Source organism: Dromiciops gliroides, chromosome 1 (genome assembly GCF_019393635.1).
Source record: "Dromiciops gliroides isolate mDroGli1 chromosome 1, mDroGli1.pri, whole genome shotgun sequence".
Taxonomy (NCBI): domain Eukaryota; kingdom Metazoa; phylum Chordata; class Mammalia; order Microbiotheria; family Microbiotheriidae; genus Dromiciops; species Dromiciops gliroides.
The window spans coordinates 627,205,839-627,226,764 of record NC_057861.1 but is presented as its reverse complement, the minus strand read 5'-3'; the positions used below and the strand labels follow the sequence as shown (position 1 = coordinate 627,226,764).

Genomic DNA, 20,926 nt, shown 5'->3' with positions numbered 1-20,926 from the left:
AGAAAATTAAGGACAACAAAATGAGAACTTTTTTTTCAGCTAAGTTGGATAAAAAAATTGAAGAGAATAAAAGATCACAATGCTTAGAATGAATGGGACAATAATTAACAATGGACAAAGGGTATTATTTTGCTCATGTTATTTTGCTTCTGTTTTCTCTAAAAAGGGGAATATTCTTTGGACTGGAAAGGACAGAATAAGACTGTCTAATAAGGAGTTATTAAACAATATACATAAAGATATGATAGTAAGAGAGCATCTAGCTTTTCTTAGTGAGTGAGAGTTATGTGCCCCAAACAATCATGTTAGCATTCTAAAGAAAATGGCAAATGTGATGGCTAGGACACCATCAGTCATCTTTAAAAGTTTATAGAAAACAGTTCCAAAAAGTGGAAGAGAATCTAATCTATTAACTGTAAGATCAGTGAGTTTGTCTTTGACTCATGGCATAATTCTATAATACTTTATTAAGTCAATGGCTGATGAATATCTACAAATGGAAGTGGTGATTACAAAAAGCCAGCAAACATTCATCAAAAACAAGTTATGGAGGGGGCAGCTAGGTGGCACAGTGGATAAAGCACCGGCCCTGGATTCAGGAGGACCCGAGTTCAAATCCAGCCTCAGACACTTGATACCAGCTGTGTGACCTTGGGCAAGTCACTTAGCCCCAATTGCCTCACACACACACACACACACACAAATACAAACCAGGTTATGCCAGGTTAATTTTATTTAGATCTTTTTTGTTTGTTTGTTTGGCTGTTTTTTTGGACAAGAGTTGTAAATCAAGGAAGTAACATAGATTTAGTTTACTTAGATTCAGTAAAGGATGTGACATAGTCTCTTGTACTTTTCTTGTGGAAAAGATAGAAAGGTGTCCAGTACTAGGTGATACTATAGTTAGACAGTTTGGAGCTAGTTGAATAGGTGGGATCAAGGTAATGTAGAGCAGTGAAAAGAGAACTAAACTTGGAATCGCACAACATGAGTTTAAATTCTGCTACTGCTGTCATATATGTGAAGTTCAGCTAGTCATTTACTTCTCTGGGCCTCAGTTTCCTCATCTCTAAAATTAAGGGGTTGTACTTTAAAGCCCCTTCAGGCTTTAGATCTAAGATTTAAAGAACTCAATGGACCAGCCTTTCAAGCACATATCATAGTATTCATTACAAGTTTGATGTCAACTTGGAAGGCAGTCTCCAGTGGAGTTCCCTAGAAATCTGTGCTTGGCCTTCCTATATGTAACATTTTAATTACTGGCTCAGATAAAGGCATGGGTGGTATGTTTACCAAATTTGCAGAGAACACAAAGCTATACAGGATAATTAACACACTAAATGACAGAATCAAAATACAAAAAGATCTTTCTTTAGAGGCTAGAACACTGGATCTAATCTAGAGATTAATAGGGATGAATATCACCTTAGTCTTTTTTCTTTTTTGTTTTTTTTTAGTTTTGAACCTGAGTTCAAAAACTGAGTTTCTCAAGTACAAGATGAGGGAGGCTTGATCCCCCAGTAGTTCATTTGAAACAAGGTCTGGGCGTTTTAGTGCACTAGAAGCTCAATATGAGTCAACCGTATAATACAGCAGCCAAGAAAACGCTCAAGTGGTCTAAGGCTGCATTAAGAGATGGACAGTGCCCAGGGTTCAGTATTGTGTTCACTTCTAGACAACACATTTCAGGGGGGACTTTGGTAAACTGCAGACTCACCTAGCAAGGGTAGCCAAGATGGTGAATGGCTCTAAGTTGATGCCCAGTAAGGGGGTAGGAGGATCCTGGGAAAGGAAATGGCAATATTTAGGCTGGAGAAGACAGGAGGAGGTGCAGAAAATATGAGTTGTCTTCCCCAAAAGAGCTGTCTCACAAAAGAAAAATAAGGTTTGTACAATTTGACAACAAAGGACAAAAGTAAAAGTCATGACTAAAATCATAAAGAGGTAAATTTAGGCTTTATTTTGGGTGTTATACAAAAAGCATAATGGTCTGGCCCCAAAGGTGGTCCCGTGGGTTCTTTCTTTCCAGAAGTTTTCAACATAAACTGGGTCATCACTTGTTAGGTGTGTTGTACAATGGTTCCTTATTCAGGAATAGCTTGGACTAGAGAGCTTCAGAGTAGAGCAGTGACTTACAAAAGAAATCATGCCACACTTACGTACACTTACACACTGCGCGTTCATGGCTCAGCCAAGCCTCAATCTATGGTTCCCTGGCACTGAGGCCAGTGATCTTTCCACTACACTAAAGAGAATCAAAGGAACAGCATTTATAGCCAGAAGGCCGGGTTTTCATTCATGTCCAGCAACTCAAATTCTACCAGAATCACCAAAATAGCAGAAATATTCACAGCCTCCAGCCTTCACTAAACAGATTGGAAAAAAAAAAAGCAAGTTCATATTAGCAGATAGTGAAGTATCAAATCAGCTCTAATCAAAATTGTCCACAGAAAAAATGGGGTCATTTTCAGCAGTATTTTTAATGCTCTCTTTTATTTTTATATTGCCTAGATTTTCTACTGTCTGCCATCCCTTCCCCCTCCCAGAAAGCCATCACTAAAACAACCAAAAAATTTTTTAAAGAAAAGAAAAACCCCAGTAAATTAATCTGTTGATCTATTTTTAAAAATCTGATTTCATATGCAATTTGGCACAGCCAGAAACCACTTCTAGCCCCACTGCCACAAAGGAACAAGGGGGTGGTATCTTCTTATCACTCTTGTTTGGGACCAACCTACTTCCTTATAATTTACTATATTCCTCTAAGTGTTTTGTGGTGACTGTTCTTCCCCTTTCCATTGATGTAGTCATTGAGTTTACTCTTTTCCTGTCTCTGCTGATTTCATTTTTAAGCAGTGCTTTAGAAGGGGATGTCTGCATCTAGAGGAATAGCTTCTGGGCTTTTTCTAGTCAAGTCATTTATTAAGCATCTACTATGTGACAGGCACCCTGCTTAACACTCTCCTTCACCTCATGAGTCAGATGTCAAATCTTGCCACTCCATTACTTCTTTCACAACATCTCTCACACCCAGGGCCTTCTCCCTGTTCATGTAGCTACCACCTTAGTTAAGGCCCTCAATTATTGCAGCAGCCTCCTGATTGACCACTCTGCTCCAGTCCATCCTAAACACTGATCTGACCATGTGATTCCCTGACTCAGACAACTCCAGTGGCTCCGTGGGGCCTCTAGAATAAAATATAATCTCCTTTGTTTCACTTTTAAAGCCCTTCCCAACCTCTTTTCTCAGCCTCCTTGAACATTATTATTCCCACTTGCTCTTTCTGCCATACAGCCAAACCGGCCTTCTTTCTGTTATTCACACAGGATAGTCCTTCTTTTATCTCCATGCCTGGAATTCACTCCCTCCATCCCTTCAGCTTGGAGTCTCCCATTAAGAGGCAGCTCAAACTCCATATTCTACATGAAACTCCATAACTATTAATGCCTTCGCTCTCAAAACTGCTTTGTATTTAATGATTTTGTAGTTGTATCCATTCTCGTTATATTTATGCTGTATATATTTTTATCTGTACCTCTTATCTTTCTCATCACGTATGTAAATTCCTTTCAGAGAGAGATTGTTTCATTATTTGTACTTGTACCCCCAGTACATGACACAATTCCTGGCACATAGTTAGTACTTCTTTTCCTTGGGGATCCTTCTTCCCTCTGCTGTATCATTTCTGTTTGGAAAGTGAGGTTCTGCTGACTCAAATACTTCCATAATGTTTGGATTATTCTACCCTATGTCAATCAATAAAAATGATTCTAGCTCATACTGAACATTCAAGGGTATGAAAATCGAAATTTAGAATACATGGTAGACACTTTATTAATAGAAATTGTTGCTCCATGTTTCCACAGTGTATCTAACCAGTGTGTAGCTCATCAGGACTCATAATTCAGCCTAGGGCATGACTCAGTCATGCAGTCACTTTTCATTTGACAAGACTTATTACATATGATATGCAAATTCTAAAAATCTGTTTGGTGAAAGTGACCATGACAGGATGAAATGAGCACAATGATCTATCTCCCCATCAAGTGAATTCTCTTTCATTATTGAAACCTTTGAATCTCTAAACAAAAGAAAACAGAGAGAGGATGATAGGATGGAAAAATGCATTTTGTTGTTTTTCAGACATGTCCAACTCTTCATGACCCCCTTTGGGTTTTTCTTGGCAGAGATAGTGGAGTGATTTGCCATTTCCTTTTGCAGATCACTTTACAGAGAAGGAAATTGAGGCAAACGGAGTTAAATGACTTGCCCTGAGTCACACACAGCTAGGAAATAACACTTAGGAAGATGTGTCTTCCTGATTCCAGGCTGAGCACTCTACCCATGAAATCACCTAAATACCCCTAAGAAAAATGCATATGATTCCAAAAAAACTCAGTGTGAGTGTGTGTATGTTCTGAATACCATTCAGTTATTTTAATTGCATGCATAGAAGTATCTGATTTTGTCACTTAAGCCCTGTCTACAAACAGGACTCTGGTGGCTCTCTTCTCCCACCTACCTCTTCTTGTCTCCCCCAATCTTCATTCTGTACTCTGCTCCAAGCAAACTGGAGTCCTTGCCATCTCTCTAAGTCCCTGCCCCAATCTCTATGAGTATAAGTTCAAGGCCTAGGCTGAAAATCCACCTGTACCATAAAACATCCCCAGAGCCCACCAGGCAGAAGTGATCTTTCTTTCCTCAAACCTCAGATAACACACTCTTGTCCTATTCTAGTCTGCACTGTATCTGCATAATTATTTTTATCATATTACATATTTTCCTTTCCTATTCCCCTCGTAGGCAGGGGACCATATCTGATTTATCTTTGTAGCTCCCTCAGTACTGATTATATCATTGCAAACAGTAGGTAGTTACAAAATGCGGAATGAATACCTGAAATGCAAGTAACATGCTTGTACAGAACACATGTGTTTGCTGTGTGGCATCCTAAGGACATATATGGGGCCTGCTTAGGGGCTATCTTTCTAACCCTCTCTGTACTCTTCCAATTAGGTGCAATGACTTTGTTTGCACTTTCTGTTTTCCTTGGCACAGCCCTCCCTCCTCCTGCCCTAACAACTTACCCTTACGACTTCTACTCCCACCCCCAACTGCTGCTGAGCAATGGCTTTGTGAGACCCATTTCTCAGCCAGAATGGTGCCATGCTTGGATGCCTTCAGACAGCTGTTAATGGGGCCCCATGAGTCAGCTATTAATGGGTGTTCTTTAAGCACTGTGTCTGGGATTTTCTCAGCTGACTGGAGGCCAGACACTAGAACAGACAACCAGTCAGTAACTCGTGGAGAGAGAGAGAGAGAGAGAGAGAGAGAGAGAGAGAGAGAGAGAGAATATATATGTGTGTGTGGGGGGCCATCATTATACCACAGTAGAACTAATACACCCCATTGGTTCAAAGACAGTAGAAATAAGAAATTAGAGGGAACCTTACAACTTTCTATCCTGCTGATGGAGCCACTGTTCTGCTGTGCTTGTCTCAGTTACCATTGCTCAGTCACCAGGTATTTCTTGAGTGCCTTCTATGGGCTAAACTTATTACTAGTACCTACTAGACACACTATTTTTTTTTAATATAGACTGTGTCACTTGCAAGAATCCTGATACTGAGTGACTCCCCCAGCACCAAGATGATCTAGTTACCATAGTAACTACCTCAACCTACCAGCAACCCAACATGAAAAATTCTCTAGGTCAGTTCACAGCCAACAACACAATATGAGAGGCATAGCAAGAAATCAGCAATAAAAATATTTACAAAGCATTTCCTTCACCATAGCCCTATTATTTACCCCCATTTTGAAGATGGGAAAACAGTCTCAAACAGGTTAGGTGACAATATATTGTCACATATATTGTGACACAGTCACAAATCTTAGAAGGGCCAGAGTCAGAATTTGAACCCAGGTTTCTGAGTTCTCATTCCACTGTTCTTTCTACTTAAATTATGCTGCCTTGTGATAGATACATTAGCATAATTTGTAACTATGAAAAACTAGAAACAACTTTAATGTCAAAAAGTTGTCAAATACCTGAATAAAGTAACTTCCATTCTCTGGGAGAGACTAAAACTTTTTATTCAGGAAGGTGGAACGACAATGACTAGACGCTGGGGAATTCTGTCCAGCTGTGTCATCATGGAGCTTTACCAGGCTCACTCCATGGCTGCTATCCCACTCCAGATACAGCATTGAACTATAAGAATTAGAAGATTCTGGACCTAGCTAGAACTAGAACTTGGGCAAGTTGTCAAAATGCTGAAAGCCTTACTTCACCACAGACAAAATGGGCAGCAATAACTCTTTCCCTTGCTGACTCCCAAGGCCAGGGAGGCCCAAGGTCATAATTTAGGGACCAGTGTTTAGAGTTCCCTTTTAAATAGGAGCAGAATAGGGTTATTGATAAAAATGGAGTGGTAGACTAGCAGGCTACGTGCATACAGAAAGTCTGTGGAACCCTGAGCTTGCAGTCTTGAAACTGGTCTCAGGTCTTGGCTTTGCCACTTAACTCATATGTGACCTAAAGCAAGTTGTTCCCCTTCCCTGAGCCTTGGTTTACTCCTCTCTAAAATGGACGGTAATTATGGTAATAAAATGGAGGTAGTAATACCTCCTCACAAGGTTGTCATAAGAAAAGCGTTTTGTAGACATAACAGGCTATAGAAATGTGAGCGGGAGGGAAGTCTCTTGAAAAGTAGGAGCTCTGTCCTCTGGTGAGAGAGGGGCAGAGAGCCCAAGTGGATACCGTGTGGGAAGCAGAGGAGGTCTGGAGCCCCAGATATGCGGAATGAGTTGCTGCCCCAGCACCCCATGCCTCCTACTGGTCCAATGGCTTCTGACTCCTGGGCATGTCTTGGGCTTCTTCTTGGCTAGAGTCCAGACCAAAGTCAGGCTGACTAACCTCCCCTGGGTTGGGGACTAGGGCATTCTTGTAGCCTCCAACTTGGGTGCTGTGGAATTGTGGGAACTGGACAAGGACGAGACACTCATTATCAGCAAGTTCTGCAAATATGATCATGATGGTAGCGACCACCGTCAGGGTCCTGGTCCTCGGCACACAGGCGGCAAAGACTTTTGCATAAAAATTTGGCACCTAGCTCAAGAGAAAGTGCTGAACTCCTATAGTACTCACTCTGGCCAAGTCTACTGTGTTGCTGCTTCTCCCCACAAGGACCCTGTGCTCCTGTCATGCAATGAGGACAAGAGAATTTTACTCCAGTGCCCTAAGCCAGCAACATATTGGCATGATGGGAAGTGCCTCCCATCACCCTCCTACTTTACTGACCTGACAATCTCAGAAAGGCAATTTTGGTGATAAGAATGACACCATCTCCCTTCCGGACATCAAGAATCCTGGCTCTATCCTCTGTTCCTCCGTGTACTCCCAGAGCCTCCCGAGGCTGGTGTCCTTCAGTCTACTCAACCACTTCCTGCTCACAGCTGTGGTCTGGGACCATTGAGTCTTCCACCGTACCATGCCCATGAAGCCAGTTACAATTCTTGATCCCAAGAGTACCATCAAGTAGATTGGACTTGAGACAAAAAAGGCAAAAACTCCTACCCACAAATCTATACTCTCTTATCCCTTGGTTTATGAAAAGACAAGTCCTGTATGTTTTTTTTTAAATGTGAGCTGTGGTGATTATTATTACTGGTCCAGAGCCCCAGTGCCATTGGGCTTGCTGTAGAAGCCCCATTTGAAGATGAAATAGGTAGCTCAGGATGACATAACAGAGGAAGTTTGCCTTGGAGCGTAGACTGAGCTGAATTCCAGACAAATCTCACTAGTCAACAAAGAAAAGGAAACAGGAAAGAAATACTAGACAGAGCAGCAGGCCCCTACCCAAGAAGCACACATAGGTATGAATTCAAATCCTGGCCCCACATTTACATGTCTGTAGAATATAAGAAAACATTATGAATCTCAATTAACTATATTTGCTTTGGGGGAGGAGAGGAAAATACGGTAACCAAGGATGCCAGTCCTAAAGACAGTGAGCTGGGGAGGCCAGTCTAGCAAGAAGCCAAGAACCTTACTTAGCTTTGCCAAAAAACCTCTCTCAAAAGCCAAAGGAAGCTCACATCCCTGGAAAAAGCCAAAGGTACTCAAGTCTCCCACCAGTAGCAAAATGAATCAGTGAGGGATTTAATGACCTATCACTTTGCAGCCTGCCTTAACTCTCTGCTTTATTTCCCCACAGCATCACCAAAGAGAGGACTGAGGTCATTATCCAGGGCACTTCCAGCCTTGAAGCCAATGATTCCACTGCAGTATGGGAGGAATATGAGTTCAAATGTAAGCCTGGGGACCTGAAGAGGAGACCTTGCCTGATCTCTCCATACCACTATAGGCTAGACTGGCTCATGTGGTTCGCTGCTTTCCAGGTAAGGCATCCCAGGAAAATTGGGGTTATCCAGATGACAAAGCCAATGACACATAATGGGCCCTTTTTTCTCCCCAGAATGAATGAATAAAAAAGGATTTATTAAGCACCTGATGTGTGGCAACCCCTTGGGATACAAATGCAAAAGCAAAATAGTCCCTGCCCTCAGGGAGCTTATATTCCACAGGAGAAAACAAAACTTATGCAGGAGTGGCAAACCAGGGAGGGATGTTTGATTTGGGAAGCCACTGGGAGAGCTGGAGGAGAGTGGGTTGGTAGGCCCTTTCTGGTGGCAGGAACAGCACTGGTTTGGTTATAGTTCCAAAACTAGAAAAAGGGGAGGGAGCGAGGGAGGTGGGGGTGTGCCAAAAGAAGTGGGAAGGAGGGGGCAGCTAGGTAGTGCAGTAGATAGAGCACCAGCCCTGGATTCAGGAGGACCTGAGTTCAAATCCAGCCTCAGACACTTGACACTTACTAGCTGTGTGACTCTGGGCAAGTCACTTAACCCCAATTGCCTCACCCAAAAAAATTAATTTAATTTAATTTTTTAAAAAAATAAAAGAAGCGGGAAGGAGGAGGAGAAGTACATGACCACAAGGTCAATGGTGCAAGAGATAGAACACTGGGCCCTGGAGTCAAGGAAGACTTGGGTTCATATCCAGTTTCAGGCATTTCCTAGTTGTGAGACCATGTATAAGTCAATTAACTTCTTTCTGCTTCATTTTCCTCAACTATAAAATTTGGATAATAGAAGCACCCACCTCTCAGGTTTGTTGTGAGGATCAAATGAGATCATATTTGTTTAAAAAAAAAAAAGCAGCTTAGCATGGGACCTGGCACGTAATAAGCCCATAATCAATGCTTATTCCCTTCCATCTCCCAAGGAGGTGGCTAATAGATATATGGTGGATGGTGTGACATACTCTCAAGACAATACAACCTTGTGGGTCATGGTTCCAGATATGATTAAGACACCACCACCATTCCTAGGACAAAGTTTCTGGCAATTCAGTGGTTAGGAAGGTGTAAGGTCAGGCAAGGTAGACAGAAAGAAGATGGCCAGGGTGGAATGTAATAAAAGCATAGGCAGAAGGCACCAGGCCCTAAATCCAAATTCTCTCCCTTTATCCAGACCTGCCATCACCTGAAACTTTGGAGGCAGCATGGCAGAGGAGAACTGGATTTGGGGTCAGAAGGCCTAAGTTCAAATCTTTTATCTGCTACCCAGCACATGTGTGACCTTGCTTGGGAAAAAAGAAAAAAAGTTTCTTTCAGCTTCTCTTTCCTCATTAGTAAAATAAGTTTGGATTAGACGATCTCTAAGAGCTTTGAGATTCCATGATTCTGTGATCTTCCAATGCAAAGATAATATCATGATGATAATAGCTGACATTTCTATTATAGTAGAATAGGTGGGGGAACACATTTTCTCTAAATTCTGGCATCTCTATTTTATGCCCATGTTGCTGTGCTTTAATATACACTACATAATACTTCATACCTCCTCTATTAATACACAAGGGGTTCAATTATGGTTCGAAAATTTGTCATGGAAAATAATATCTAGGTGGTCTAATTTTACAAGCTAGGAATGGGTTTAGATGGGATTAGCCCTTCCATGTTTTCTGTTATATGTGCCCAGGGAGTGCTGTGTTGCAATGTCACTGTTTTTCTTCTTTTTAATTCCTGTGCTTTTATACTGTAAGAGAATTAACTTAATTGATCTAAAGTAGTTCTTCGGCAAGAAAGGGCTGTCATGTTGATGTCTGTCCATTGCTTACTTGTTTGTACTTTTACCCAATATACCACCTTTTCTGGCCATGTGAGCAGGATATTATTAAGTAACAGTAATCATAGCAATAGCTCATACTCCTATAGCATTTTGAACACTACAAAGACTTTCCTCATAAAAATCCTAAGAGGTCGTTACTGTAAGAATGATTGTTCTCCATTTCACAGATTTGAAAACTAAGTTCAGAGCAGTTAAGTGACAAGGAATGGCATGGTAAGACATGCTGCTCATCTCTGCTACTGGGCAGGCTGAGGCTCGTGGGTCACTTGACCTTAAGAGTTGTGCCTATTCTTTTTTTAAAAATTTGTTCAACTTTATTATATTTTCAGTTCCAAATTCCACCCTTTCCCCCATCTCTTCTTCCATTGAGAAGGCTAGAAATACAAAACTCATTACAAATTTGAAATCATGTACTTACTTTTTGCTCATTTTTACCACAGAAGTTGTTCTTTGATAGGAACCATAGAACTGTGGGTCAAAATGAGCTGCAGCCACTATCACTGAGGCCTCTATGAAAGGCCCAGAACATAGGTGGACTGGTGTCACATCAACATGTGGATCACTTACCTGCAAAGGTGTGATTATGCAGTGACTTAACAATGGAACCTTTAAGAACATTCTCTCTAGCATTTATCTTTCAGCTGCCCATCTTAATGGCTCAGCAGAACCATAAAGTAAGGGAAGCAACAATTCTCTAGTCACCCCAACTGCTAAACTTGGTGTCATCAACCTACTATTCTAACACAGAGAAAGCTTCTCAGGATGGTTTCCCTATGCTGATTAAAATATTATGTTAGTAACTCTTCTCAGCAATACAATGATCCAAGCCCCAAAGGACTAATGATGAAGCATACTATTCACCTCTGAAGAAAGAACTGATATGGATGGAACAGACTGAAGCAGGCTGTTTTTCATTTTATTTCTTTCATTTTTTTCTTTTATTTGAGTTTTCTTGTATACAATGACTAATATGGTACTGTTTTACATAATTCTATATGTATAATAACCTAGAAAAATATTGTTAGCTAAAAATGGGAAGAGATGTCCTATATGACTAAGGGTACAACAAAGCAATGTTGAACATGATCATTGCTTTTGCGTTTCCATTTTGGTATGTGCCACAGTGATTGTTACAGTATAGTTAGTCAAGAATTATTTCATAGCAATGAAAAATTATTGTGTTGAAGGCCTGTTCTTCCTTTACCCATTTTAATGGCCCAGGCCATATTTTTTCAGATCAACAAGAGTAGCTGAACTTTCCATTTGAAATTCTCTTTTGTCAGAATATTAACCATTCTGAAGCATTCACAACCTTTTGGTTTTAGATTGCTTAGCACATGGAGGAGGTCGTTAGTAAATATTATGCTATAGAATTACATCAGCATAATTCTAAGGTGCCAATTATATTTTTGCCCTGATCAGACCAAGTCTATAGTGGGTACCACATTTTAAGAAAGATGTTTCCAAACTGGAGCATATTCACAAAAAGACGTCCAGGATAGGAAGAGAATTTGAAACCATGAACAGAATACTCCAGATGTGGTCTGACCAAGATAGAGTGAGTACAGTATGATTCTCACCTGTCTCTTTTTGCCTAGACACCTCTATTAATTCAGCCTAAGCTTTAGGGTTGTTTTTGTTTGTTTATTTGTTTTTGCTATATCACCTGTGTCATAAGAAGGTTGGCGGGGGGAGCAATGAGGGTTAAGTGACTTACCTGGGGTCACACAGCTAGAAGTGTCAAGTGTCTGAAGCCAAATTTGAACTCAGGTCCTCCTGAATCCAGGGCACCACCTTATCTGCCCCACATAGGAAGATTGATTGAAGAAACTAGAGATGGTTTTTCTTTTATTTATTTTTGGTGGGGGAGCAATGAGAGTTAAGTGACTTGCCCAGAGTCACACAGCTAGTAAGTGTCAAGTATCTGAGGCCGGATCTGAACTCAGGTCCTCCTGAATCCAGGACTGGTGCTTTATCCACTGTGCCACCTAGCTTCCCCAAAACTGGAGATGTTTAAACTAGAGCCCAGTTTCTTAAATGGTGGGTTGCAACCCTATATGGGGTTGCGTAACTGAATGTTGGTGTCGCCAAAAATTTGGCAACAGTAAAAGGTTATGTGTGCCTATTTTATATACCTATACACCAGGGGCTGCATAAAAATTTCTTGGGCAAGTGGAACAAGTTTAAGAAGCCTTGCTCTAGAGAAGGGCAAACCTATAAGCTTTAAGAAATTTGGGGCCATGTCTTATATTATTTTCATCTCTCCCAAAACCTAGGACAATCAAATGGGGAAAGGGGAGTATCCAGAACCGTGCTATTACTGGTATAGAGAAATTCCAGTAAAGAAACCCCTTCTGCCAATACAGATCAGCAATTTCTAGTTGTAGAAAGTTGCCTGAATCACTGAGAGGCTGAGTTACTTGGACAAGCCAGTATGGGTCAGAAGCAGAACTTAAGCTTATGTCTTTCTTACTCCAAGCCCAGGTTTCCATCTACTATTCCTCTTGATCCCTAATAAGTATGTATTTGCCTCAGATTGAATGAATTCAAAGAAAAGTCACATAGATTTGTATTTGATGAATGAAATATCAAGGTTGTTTAGCTTTGGATCAATCTGTGAATCAGTGGTTAAATCTATTAAGCAATGACTACATGCCAGGCAGTGTACTAAGTGTTGGTGATATAAAGAAAGGCCAAAACAGTCCCTGCCTTCAAGAAGCTCACATTCTAATTTGAAAGACATCAAATAAATATATGATACATCCAGAGTAAATGAAAAGTAAGCTAACAGTTGGTGAGAGCTCTGGCAGCAGGGGCTGGGGGTGACGAGGAAGGGGGATGATCAGAAAAAAGCCTCCTGCGGAAAGCAACATTTGAGCTAAGTTTTGAAGGAAGCCATGGGTTCTAAAGAGGTCCAGGCAAGCAGGGAGAGCATTCTAGGCATGGAGGACAGCCAGTGCAAAGGCACAAAGATGGACAATAGAGTATGCAAGAACAGGGCTAAATGTAAGGGAGTAAAATACAAGTAGAGTAGAAAAGTAAAAAGGGGTCAGGTTATGAAAACTTTTAAGTGCCAAGCAAAGGACTTTATATTTGACCCTGTAAGTAGTAGGAAGCCAGGAGGGAAATGTGGTCAGATCTACTCTTTAGGAAGATCACTTTGGTATCTGTGTGGAGAATAGATTGGACTGGAGAGAGACTTGAGGCAAGGAGCCCCATTAGGAGGTCAGTGCAATATTCCAGACAGAGATAACGATAACTAGGATGGTGGTTGTGAGTAGAAAGGGGCATATACAAGAGATATCATGACAGTAGAAATGACAATATTTGGCAACTGATTGGATCTATGGAGTAAGAGTGAGGTGTCAAGAATGACACACCTTCAAAATCTGGGTAACTAGAAGGATGTTGACATGCTCTACCCTAATAAGGAAGTTCACAAGTAAGAAGGGCTTGGGAGACAGGGGAAAATAATGATTCTGTTTTAGCATGTTGAGTTTGAGATGCCTTCAGGCATCTCTTTTGAAATGCCCAGTAGGCAGTTGGTGATGTAAGACTGGAGCTCAGAAGAAAGACCAAGGCTAGATTTCTTCCTTCTTTATATTTCTGAGTAACTGCTGTCAATTGGCAAGTAAGCCAAGGAACTCTGGGAGTGGCAGAACCCCCCTGCCTACTAGTCCTGCTTCTAGCCCACACCCCACAGCCAGTATCTGAGAAAGCAACTCCAGTGGAGAAAGAACCAGCAGTCCCCACCAACTGCTGACCCACTGCCACTTAGGGGAAAATTAGCCAGTTGTGCCTGGCTAAAGCAGCAAAGCTCCCTGAGGGAGAGACAGGAAGCAGTCTGTGCACGTCAAGGCAAACCACCACCACTACCTCGACCACTACCTCACTTTCCCAAGAGCCCTGGGGATATCAGTGCTTCCAGTCCAGTCCCCTTGTTCCTACCCCAGGCATCAACTTGTTGTGAAGATGCAGCCTGGCAACTGTTTCTGCTGGTGTTATAACCACCACTACAGAAGACCCAGAAAAGAAAGTTCTCACTACCAGAGTCCTTGACATTGATAAAAGGTTCAACACGAGAAGCTGATATGATGTACTTTACCACTGATATGATACCAATGATATCATCTACTTTACCACTGCACCTTAAAGACCTGGGAACCTTTCTGTCTTACTTGTAGCTGAAACCTTCTGTTTCTGTGGTCTTCCCCATTACAGTGTGAATTCCTTGAGCACAGGGACTATCTTACTTTTCTATTTGTATCTACAGGTCTAAAAATAATGTTTTGTACATATTAAGTGCTTAATAGGTGCCCATTCATATATATATATATGAATCATCTGCATAGAAATAGCGATCGGACCCATGGGAACTAATGCACTTACCAAGCAAAACAGTATAGAGAGAAAAGAGAAGAGGGCCCAAGAGAGTCTTAGGGGCAACCACAATTAGTGGGCATGGACGAAGGTTTAGCAAAAAGAGACCAAAAGGAATGGTCAGAGAAGTAGAAGGAGAACCAAGAAAGAGCAGTGTCACTCACATACATGTGCGTGCGTGTGCGCGCACGCGCGCACACACACACACACCCACACACCAGGCAAGGCTGTCCACAAGAAGAGGGTGCGGAAGGATGAGCAATAAGAAAAAGGCAATTATGGAATCATTGGTAACTTTGGAAAAAAAGTTTTGTTTGAATGATGGTGTCAGAAATCAGGATGCAGAGAATTTAGAAGAAAAATAGGGGAAAGGAATTATAGGTATTGAATATAGTGCCTCTTTTTCACAAAGTTTAACTAAGAAGGGGAGGAAAGGTGTTATGAGCAAAGGATGTTTGGGGTTTTTGTTTGTTTTTTAAGGATGAGGGAGACTTGGGCATGTTTATAGGTAGCAGGAAAGGAGCCAGGATGGAGACAGAAAGAGAGAAAGGAAGAGAGTAGGGGGGGAGAGGCGGGGGGGGGGGGGGGGGGGGGGAGGGAGGGATGGAGGGATGGAGGGATGGAGCAGAGCTCATAGTGAGCATGATCTTCTGGAGAAAAAATAGATGACAGAATCAGAATCCAGAAAAGACCCTTGCCCGATAGGCCAGAACAATGGGCCTACCTTTGGTTTTAAAAATAAGTTCTACAAGTACAGAATGGGGAAAATATGAACCAAACATTGGATGTGGCACTAGAAATCATAAAAGCCTAGGCAACATTGCTAAAGGCAGAAGGCAGAAAGAGGGAGGTGATTGGTCAGACCATACTTAGCTTGAGGATTGCCATATTTTGTTCTGAGTAAGCCATTGGAGGAATGACATTGGCTTCCAAAGAAAGATTACCAACACTGATTGTGAGGAACCTTGATATTATGCCATACAAGAATCTGTTAAAGAAACTGGGAATGTTGCCTTTGGAAGAGAGAATACTGAGGAAGAACTTGATCAATGTGTTCAGGTATTTAAAGGGCTGTTATATGGGGTTACATGTGTTTTGCTTGGCACCAGAGGACAGAATTAAGAGCAGTGTGCCAATGTTTACAGAAAGGTAAGTTTCAACATAAGAAAAACTTTCCTAATGGTCAGAGCTGTCCCAAAGGGGAATTGACTGTCTTAGAAAGCTATGAGTTGAGCATCACTGAAGGTCTCCGGTTAGCCACTTGGACAAGCAGAAGGGTAAGAACTGAATTAAATGGCCTCTGGGATCCCTTGCAGTCGTGAGATTCTATGAGATTGCTAAATCAATGGCAGGGTGGAAGGGAATGACCACCCTGCCTAGAATGAGTACAGTGTTATAGACACTGCTATGTAAGAAACCTGTGACCTGGGGCAATCAGGTATTAGTTCTGAAAATCATATTTGATTGGTACAACCAAATAAATGGCAGTCTCCCCTGGAACCCAATTTTGAACTAAGTATTTAATTTCCCTGAAAAATCACTTCATTTTTCCTAGGAACAGAAGCCAGTAGGTGATATTTTCTGAACGCAAGCCACTCACTAGAGACACAAAAGGCTAGTGACCTAAAACACAGGCATAGCACATCCTTCAGTAATGTAGGAAGAGTTCAAAAGTTGCTATGATTCTAAGCTCTGCTTTTGTCTCTGGCTTTTTCCTATTTGCTATCAGTTGTTTTTGAGATTCTTCTGCAGTGACATAACAGGCTCCCCTGGGCCATGGTTTTTTATTTATCCCTCAATGGAATTTCATTTAATCTGCATTAGGTATGCTTATCCCTCTCCTACCAGGCAGCAAAGATTGTGGCTATAGCCAGCTCTTCACACAGTTTGAAATAAAAGAGACAGTAGGTCTGGATGAAGCCACTCGCTCCAGGATCACTGACTGTCCTTGGGTCAGCAGGGCAGGAGCTGCTTCAAAAAAAAAAAAAAAAAAAGCCTGTATCACCCAAGAAAGCTGCTTTTTCTGGTGCAAACTGTTTTCTGCACCAGAGTCTTATCTATACTGTCTGGCCAGTGTTCCTTCTCTGTTTCCTTATGTCAGCTGCCCTCGGTGCCCAACTCAGAGCAGATCTGGAAGATTGTGTTCTCTATGGGTTCCATATTTTAGGAAGGGTGTGGGACAGACTGGACCATATCAAGATAAAGGTAAACCAGCACATGCCACAGGATGATTGGTGGGAGGAACTGTGGGTGTGTAGTCTGTAGAAGAGAAGATTTCAGAGGTGATATGAGAGCTCTTCAAAAGCTGGAAGGGCTGTCATGTGAAAACCATCAGCCCTGATTTGCAGAGCCCCAGAGGGCAGAATGGGCAGCAGTTGGTGGAAGTCAGGACACAGATTTCAACCCTTCCCAACGATTAGATCTATCTAAAAGTGGCAGAGGTTGCTTGGGAAGGTTTCAAGCAGAGGCTGCATGACATTTTGGGAGAGGTGTAGAGGAGCTTCCTACTCAAGCATGGCTGTATTCAGTGACCTCTGCAGGTCCTCTTGAGTTCTGACTTTCTATAGGTCTTCCCTAAGCCTTTATGATACACACATCTGGAGACAAAAAATGTGGCATTTAGATTCAGAGGCTCAGAGCAGAAGTGAACGCTGTTCAACCCCCTCATTTGACAAAGGACCAAAGCTTGCCTGGCCTGGGCCAGGATTGCTTAACGAAGGTCATTCTTTAAAGATGAAAAGTAGTTTCTTCTTAATATAAGGTATCCCCAAAATCTTAGTGCAGTTTTAAGCTTCAATAGTTCAAAGTAGTAGACATGCTCTTGATGTTTAAGATTCACTGGCCATATTTAAAAGGCCTTTGTTTCAGTCAGAGTAGTGATTGAAAGGAAGGGTGATCCCTTGAAGCTTTGCCATAGCCAGCTGCTGACAAGCTGCTGTCAGCTTACACAAATGCGGGGAAGATGGCTGCCATTGCTTTTTGGCTCCTGACAGGTGACTTTGACATTTTATTGCCAGCCGCCAAATGCCCAACATTTAGTCACAGAGAAATTTCTCTAAAAATTCTACCCTGTGAGAGAGTTGGGGCAAACTCAAGGAATTATGCCCTTGAGAGATGCATGCCTATTGAAATCAGCAGGCCTGGAGCCTGTCATGTCTGTCATGGGTATCTTTGGATCCCAATTTCTAATAACTCAAAAATTGGCTTCTTGAATTTGACTGGTTTGTGAGAACCACCTGATTACTTACCAGGTCAGTGGCATTTAAGATCATAATAGTTCAGAAATAAATGATTATATTTTTCATTTTCTTTTCTAAGGATTGAATGTTTTCTTTTATCCTTGTTTACACACACAGACACACACACACACTTCTGTCTATATCTGGTTTCTGGCTTCTCTTGGGACTGCAGCTCTGAAGTAGGTAGGGTGTTATTCAGAAGTGCTGGCAGAGCTGGAGAGCTAGGTAATATGATGCATGTCTCCCTTAATAAGAGTAATGATAACCCATATTTCTAGAGTTCCTTGTGCTTTATAAAGTCCTTTAGTCAGAATGATTTTTCATATTAGGTAGTACAGACAAGCAACCACTATCCCCGTTTATGGATGAGCCAGAAGCTCAGAGAGGCAGTGACTCAGCCATAGTCACCTAGGTGGGAAGTGTCGGAAACAGTACTCAAAACCCAGATGACCCTATTCTAGGTCCCTATACACTATATGACTCTGCCTCTGTCCTTGGGGAAGGGAAACATTAGCCTGTCTTTTCACAGACATCCAAAAAGGCCCCATCTACTTTCTTCCAGTGAACAACTAAATACAATTGTCTTATGTATGTAAGGCTGAGAATACAAAAACAAAAATTATTCTTCCCTTCTGATTGGTAGAAAGAGTCTCAGAGGTTTTACATGGACTCTGTACTTGTTCTTTGTGAAAGGGGGCAGTAACTGGAATGAATTTCCACACCAGAAGGAGTCAAGGCCATAGTTTCAAGGCCAGGTACTGTGCTAAGAGCTAGGGATACAAAAAGAGGCAAAAGACAGTCCCTGCCCTCAAGGAGTTTGCAGTCTATATGAGTATTAGAGCTTTAAGGTTTCCAAAACACTCCTTGTGTGATAGCCCTCTGGGATTAGTGGCATAAATATTATTGTCCTCATTTTACGGATGAAAAAACTGAGGCCACACGGCTAGTTAATTGTTGGGGCAAGGATTCAAACAGAGGGCTTCTGACTTCAAATCCCATTCTCTCTCCTGGTCGGTGGGTCTCTTTATGCAAGGGTTGATGATGGCATTCAGGAACAGGTCATCCCCACTAGAAATTACAGAAGGTTTATTCTTCAGGAGTCCAGAGAGGGACCAATACCAATTATGCAAGGAAATGGTAGTAACTGTGCAGGACATCAGTGCAGGCTACAAATAACTAGCACTTACAGAGTGCCTGGCATGTCATGACATGATACCTAGAATTACACAGCAGTCCTTCAAGGACAGACAGACAAGTTTCCACACTGCAAATACAAACCTCAAAATATCTTTGATAACCTCAGCCAATAAACTGTCCAGGATTCATAGCAACATCATAGACTAAAATGTCATCTACGATCATCCAGGCATAATTTTGATTAAAAAAAAAAAAACCTTGGGGGCAGCTAGGTGGCGCAGTAGATAAAGCACCAGGCCTGGAGTCAGGGGTACCTGAGTTCAAATCCGGCCTCAGACACTTAACACTTACTAGCTGTGTGACCCTGGGCAAGTCACTTAACCCCAATTGCCTCACTAAAAAAAAAAAAAAAAACCAAAAAACCCTTAAGAACAACTTTTTAAATAGATCAGTCTTGTTATTGCACCAAATATTCAGAATCTCCAGGTGTATGGACTAAAAGCCTTTTAAATACTGAGACCTAGCAGAAGAAATCAAAATCATGTATATTGGGCTACCATATTAAGTACCAGGATGAGGTCCTCATTATCCTCTCTGCTACTGGAACAGGACCAGTGATGCTTTCAGTGAGTTTACAGAAGATAAGTGTGTGCACCCTAATACTTATTCAAATATAAGTAGCAGTTACTTTATCACCTATGTGATAACCAAGAAAACATAAATTGTGAAAGCATTGCAAGATAATGTCTTCTCCCAGAGAGGCAGCTGAACAGTGGTTCAGTGAACAGAGCACTGGGCATATATGTATATGTGTGTGTGTGTGTGTGTGTATCTATATCTCTCTATCTCTCTATCTATCTCTCTATCTATCTCTCTATCTATCTATCTATCTACCTACCTATTTAAGGAAGACCTGAGTTCAAATCCAGCCTCAGACGCTTGACACTTAATAGCTGTGTGACCCTGGGCAAATCACTTAACCTCTGCTTGCCTTAACCTACCAGGGAAGGAAATGGCAAACCACTCTAGTTTCCTTGCCAAGAAAACTCCATGGGGTATATTGGTGTGATATAGTCTGCAGGGTCACAAAGAGTCAGGAACGACTGAACAACAACAAAATCTTGTCCCAGAACCATTGCTATCTGAATTTTGATGAATGAATTAAAAAGTATTTAGTCGGGGGCAGCTGGATGGTACAGTGGATAAAGCACCGGCCCTGGATTCAGGAGGATCTGAGTTCAAATCCGGCCTCAGATGCTTGACACTTACTAGCTGTGTGACCTTGGGCAAGTCACTTAACCCCCATTGCCCCCCCCACACAAAAAAAGTATTTAGTAAGCACTTACTATGTGCCAAGCACTGTGGGAACAAATACCAAAGCTAAGAGGTTCCTTCCTTCAAGGGGCTTACATTTTAATGGAGGAGAAAACATATAGAGAGAAGGGTGAGCAGGGAAGGATGTTTTGGTCTAGGGAGTCACAGGGATGAAGAAGTCAATTGCTGTGGCTTTCTAGAGGGAACGATAGTGCTGATGGGATCAAAACCCAGATAAAGGAGGGAGAAGTGGGAAGAAAGTCAGATGAGGAAACACGGTCCTAGGGAGTACAGAACAGAGCGGTTTGGCTTTTCCCTGGCACGCCAGTCTTGTGGTCTGCTAGGGACAATGTAGCAGCAACAGGAGTAGGATTGACTGAGATGACAATAATTTTCTTTTTTCATATATTAAAGTATATTTCATTTCAAGGTCAACACATATTTTCAATAGAACAAATAACAAAACATTTTTGTACCTTGTGTAATAAAACAAATGCTGCTGAACAAAGCAATTTTGGTAAAAATTACAATAGCTTTTTTAAAAGCTGCTTTCAAATGGAGGTGGCAACCGTTTATTTTAACCTTACATGCTACTTTTTTCTTGTTGATTATTTTCTGTAACTTCCCCCATAGTCTTTTTAACAAACTAAGATGATAACCT

General features: G+C 41.6%; 1 protein-coding gene across 1 annotated transcript in view; it reads left to right on the top strand.

Moving 5' to 3' along the window:
- The window catches only part of LMF1 (lipase maturation factor 1), a 710,851-nt gene that overhangs the window by 655,410 nt on the left and 34,515 nt on the right, over nt 1-20,926 (top strand). Inside the window, 1 exon segment of the mRNA XM_043976446.1 lies at nt 8,221-8,404. Coding sequence (XP_043832381.1) covers nt 8,221-8,404 — 184 coding nt within the window.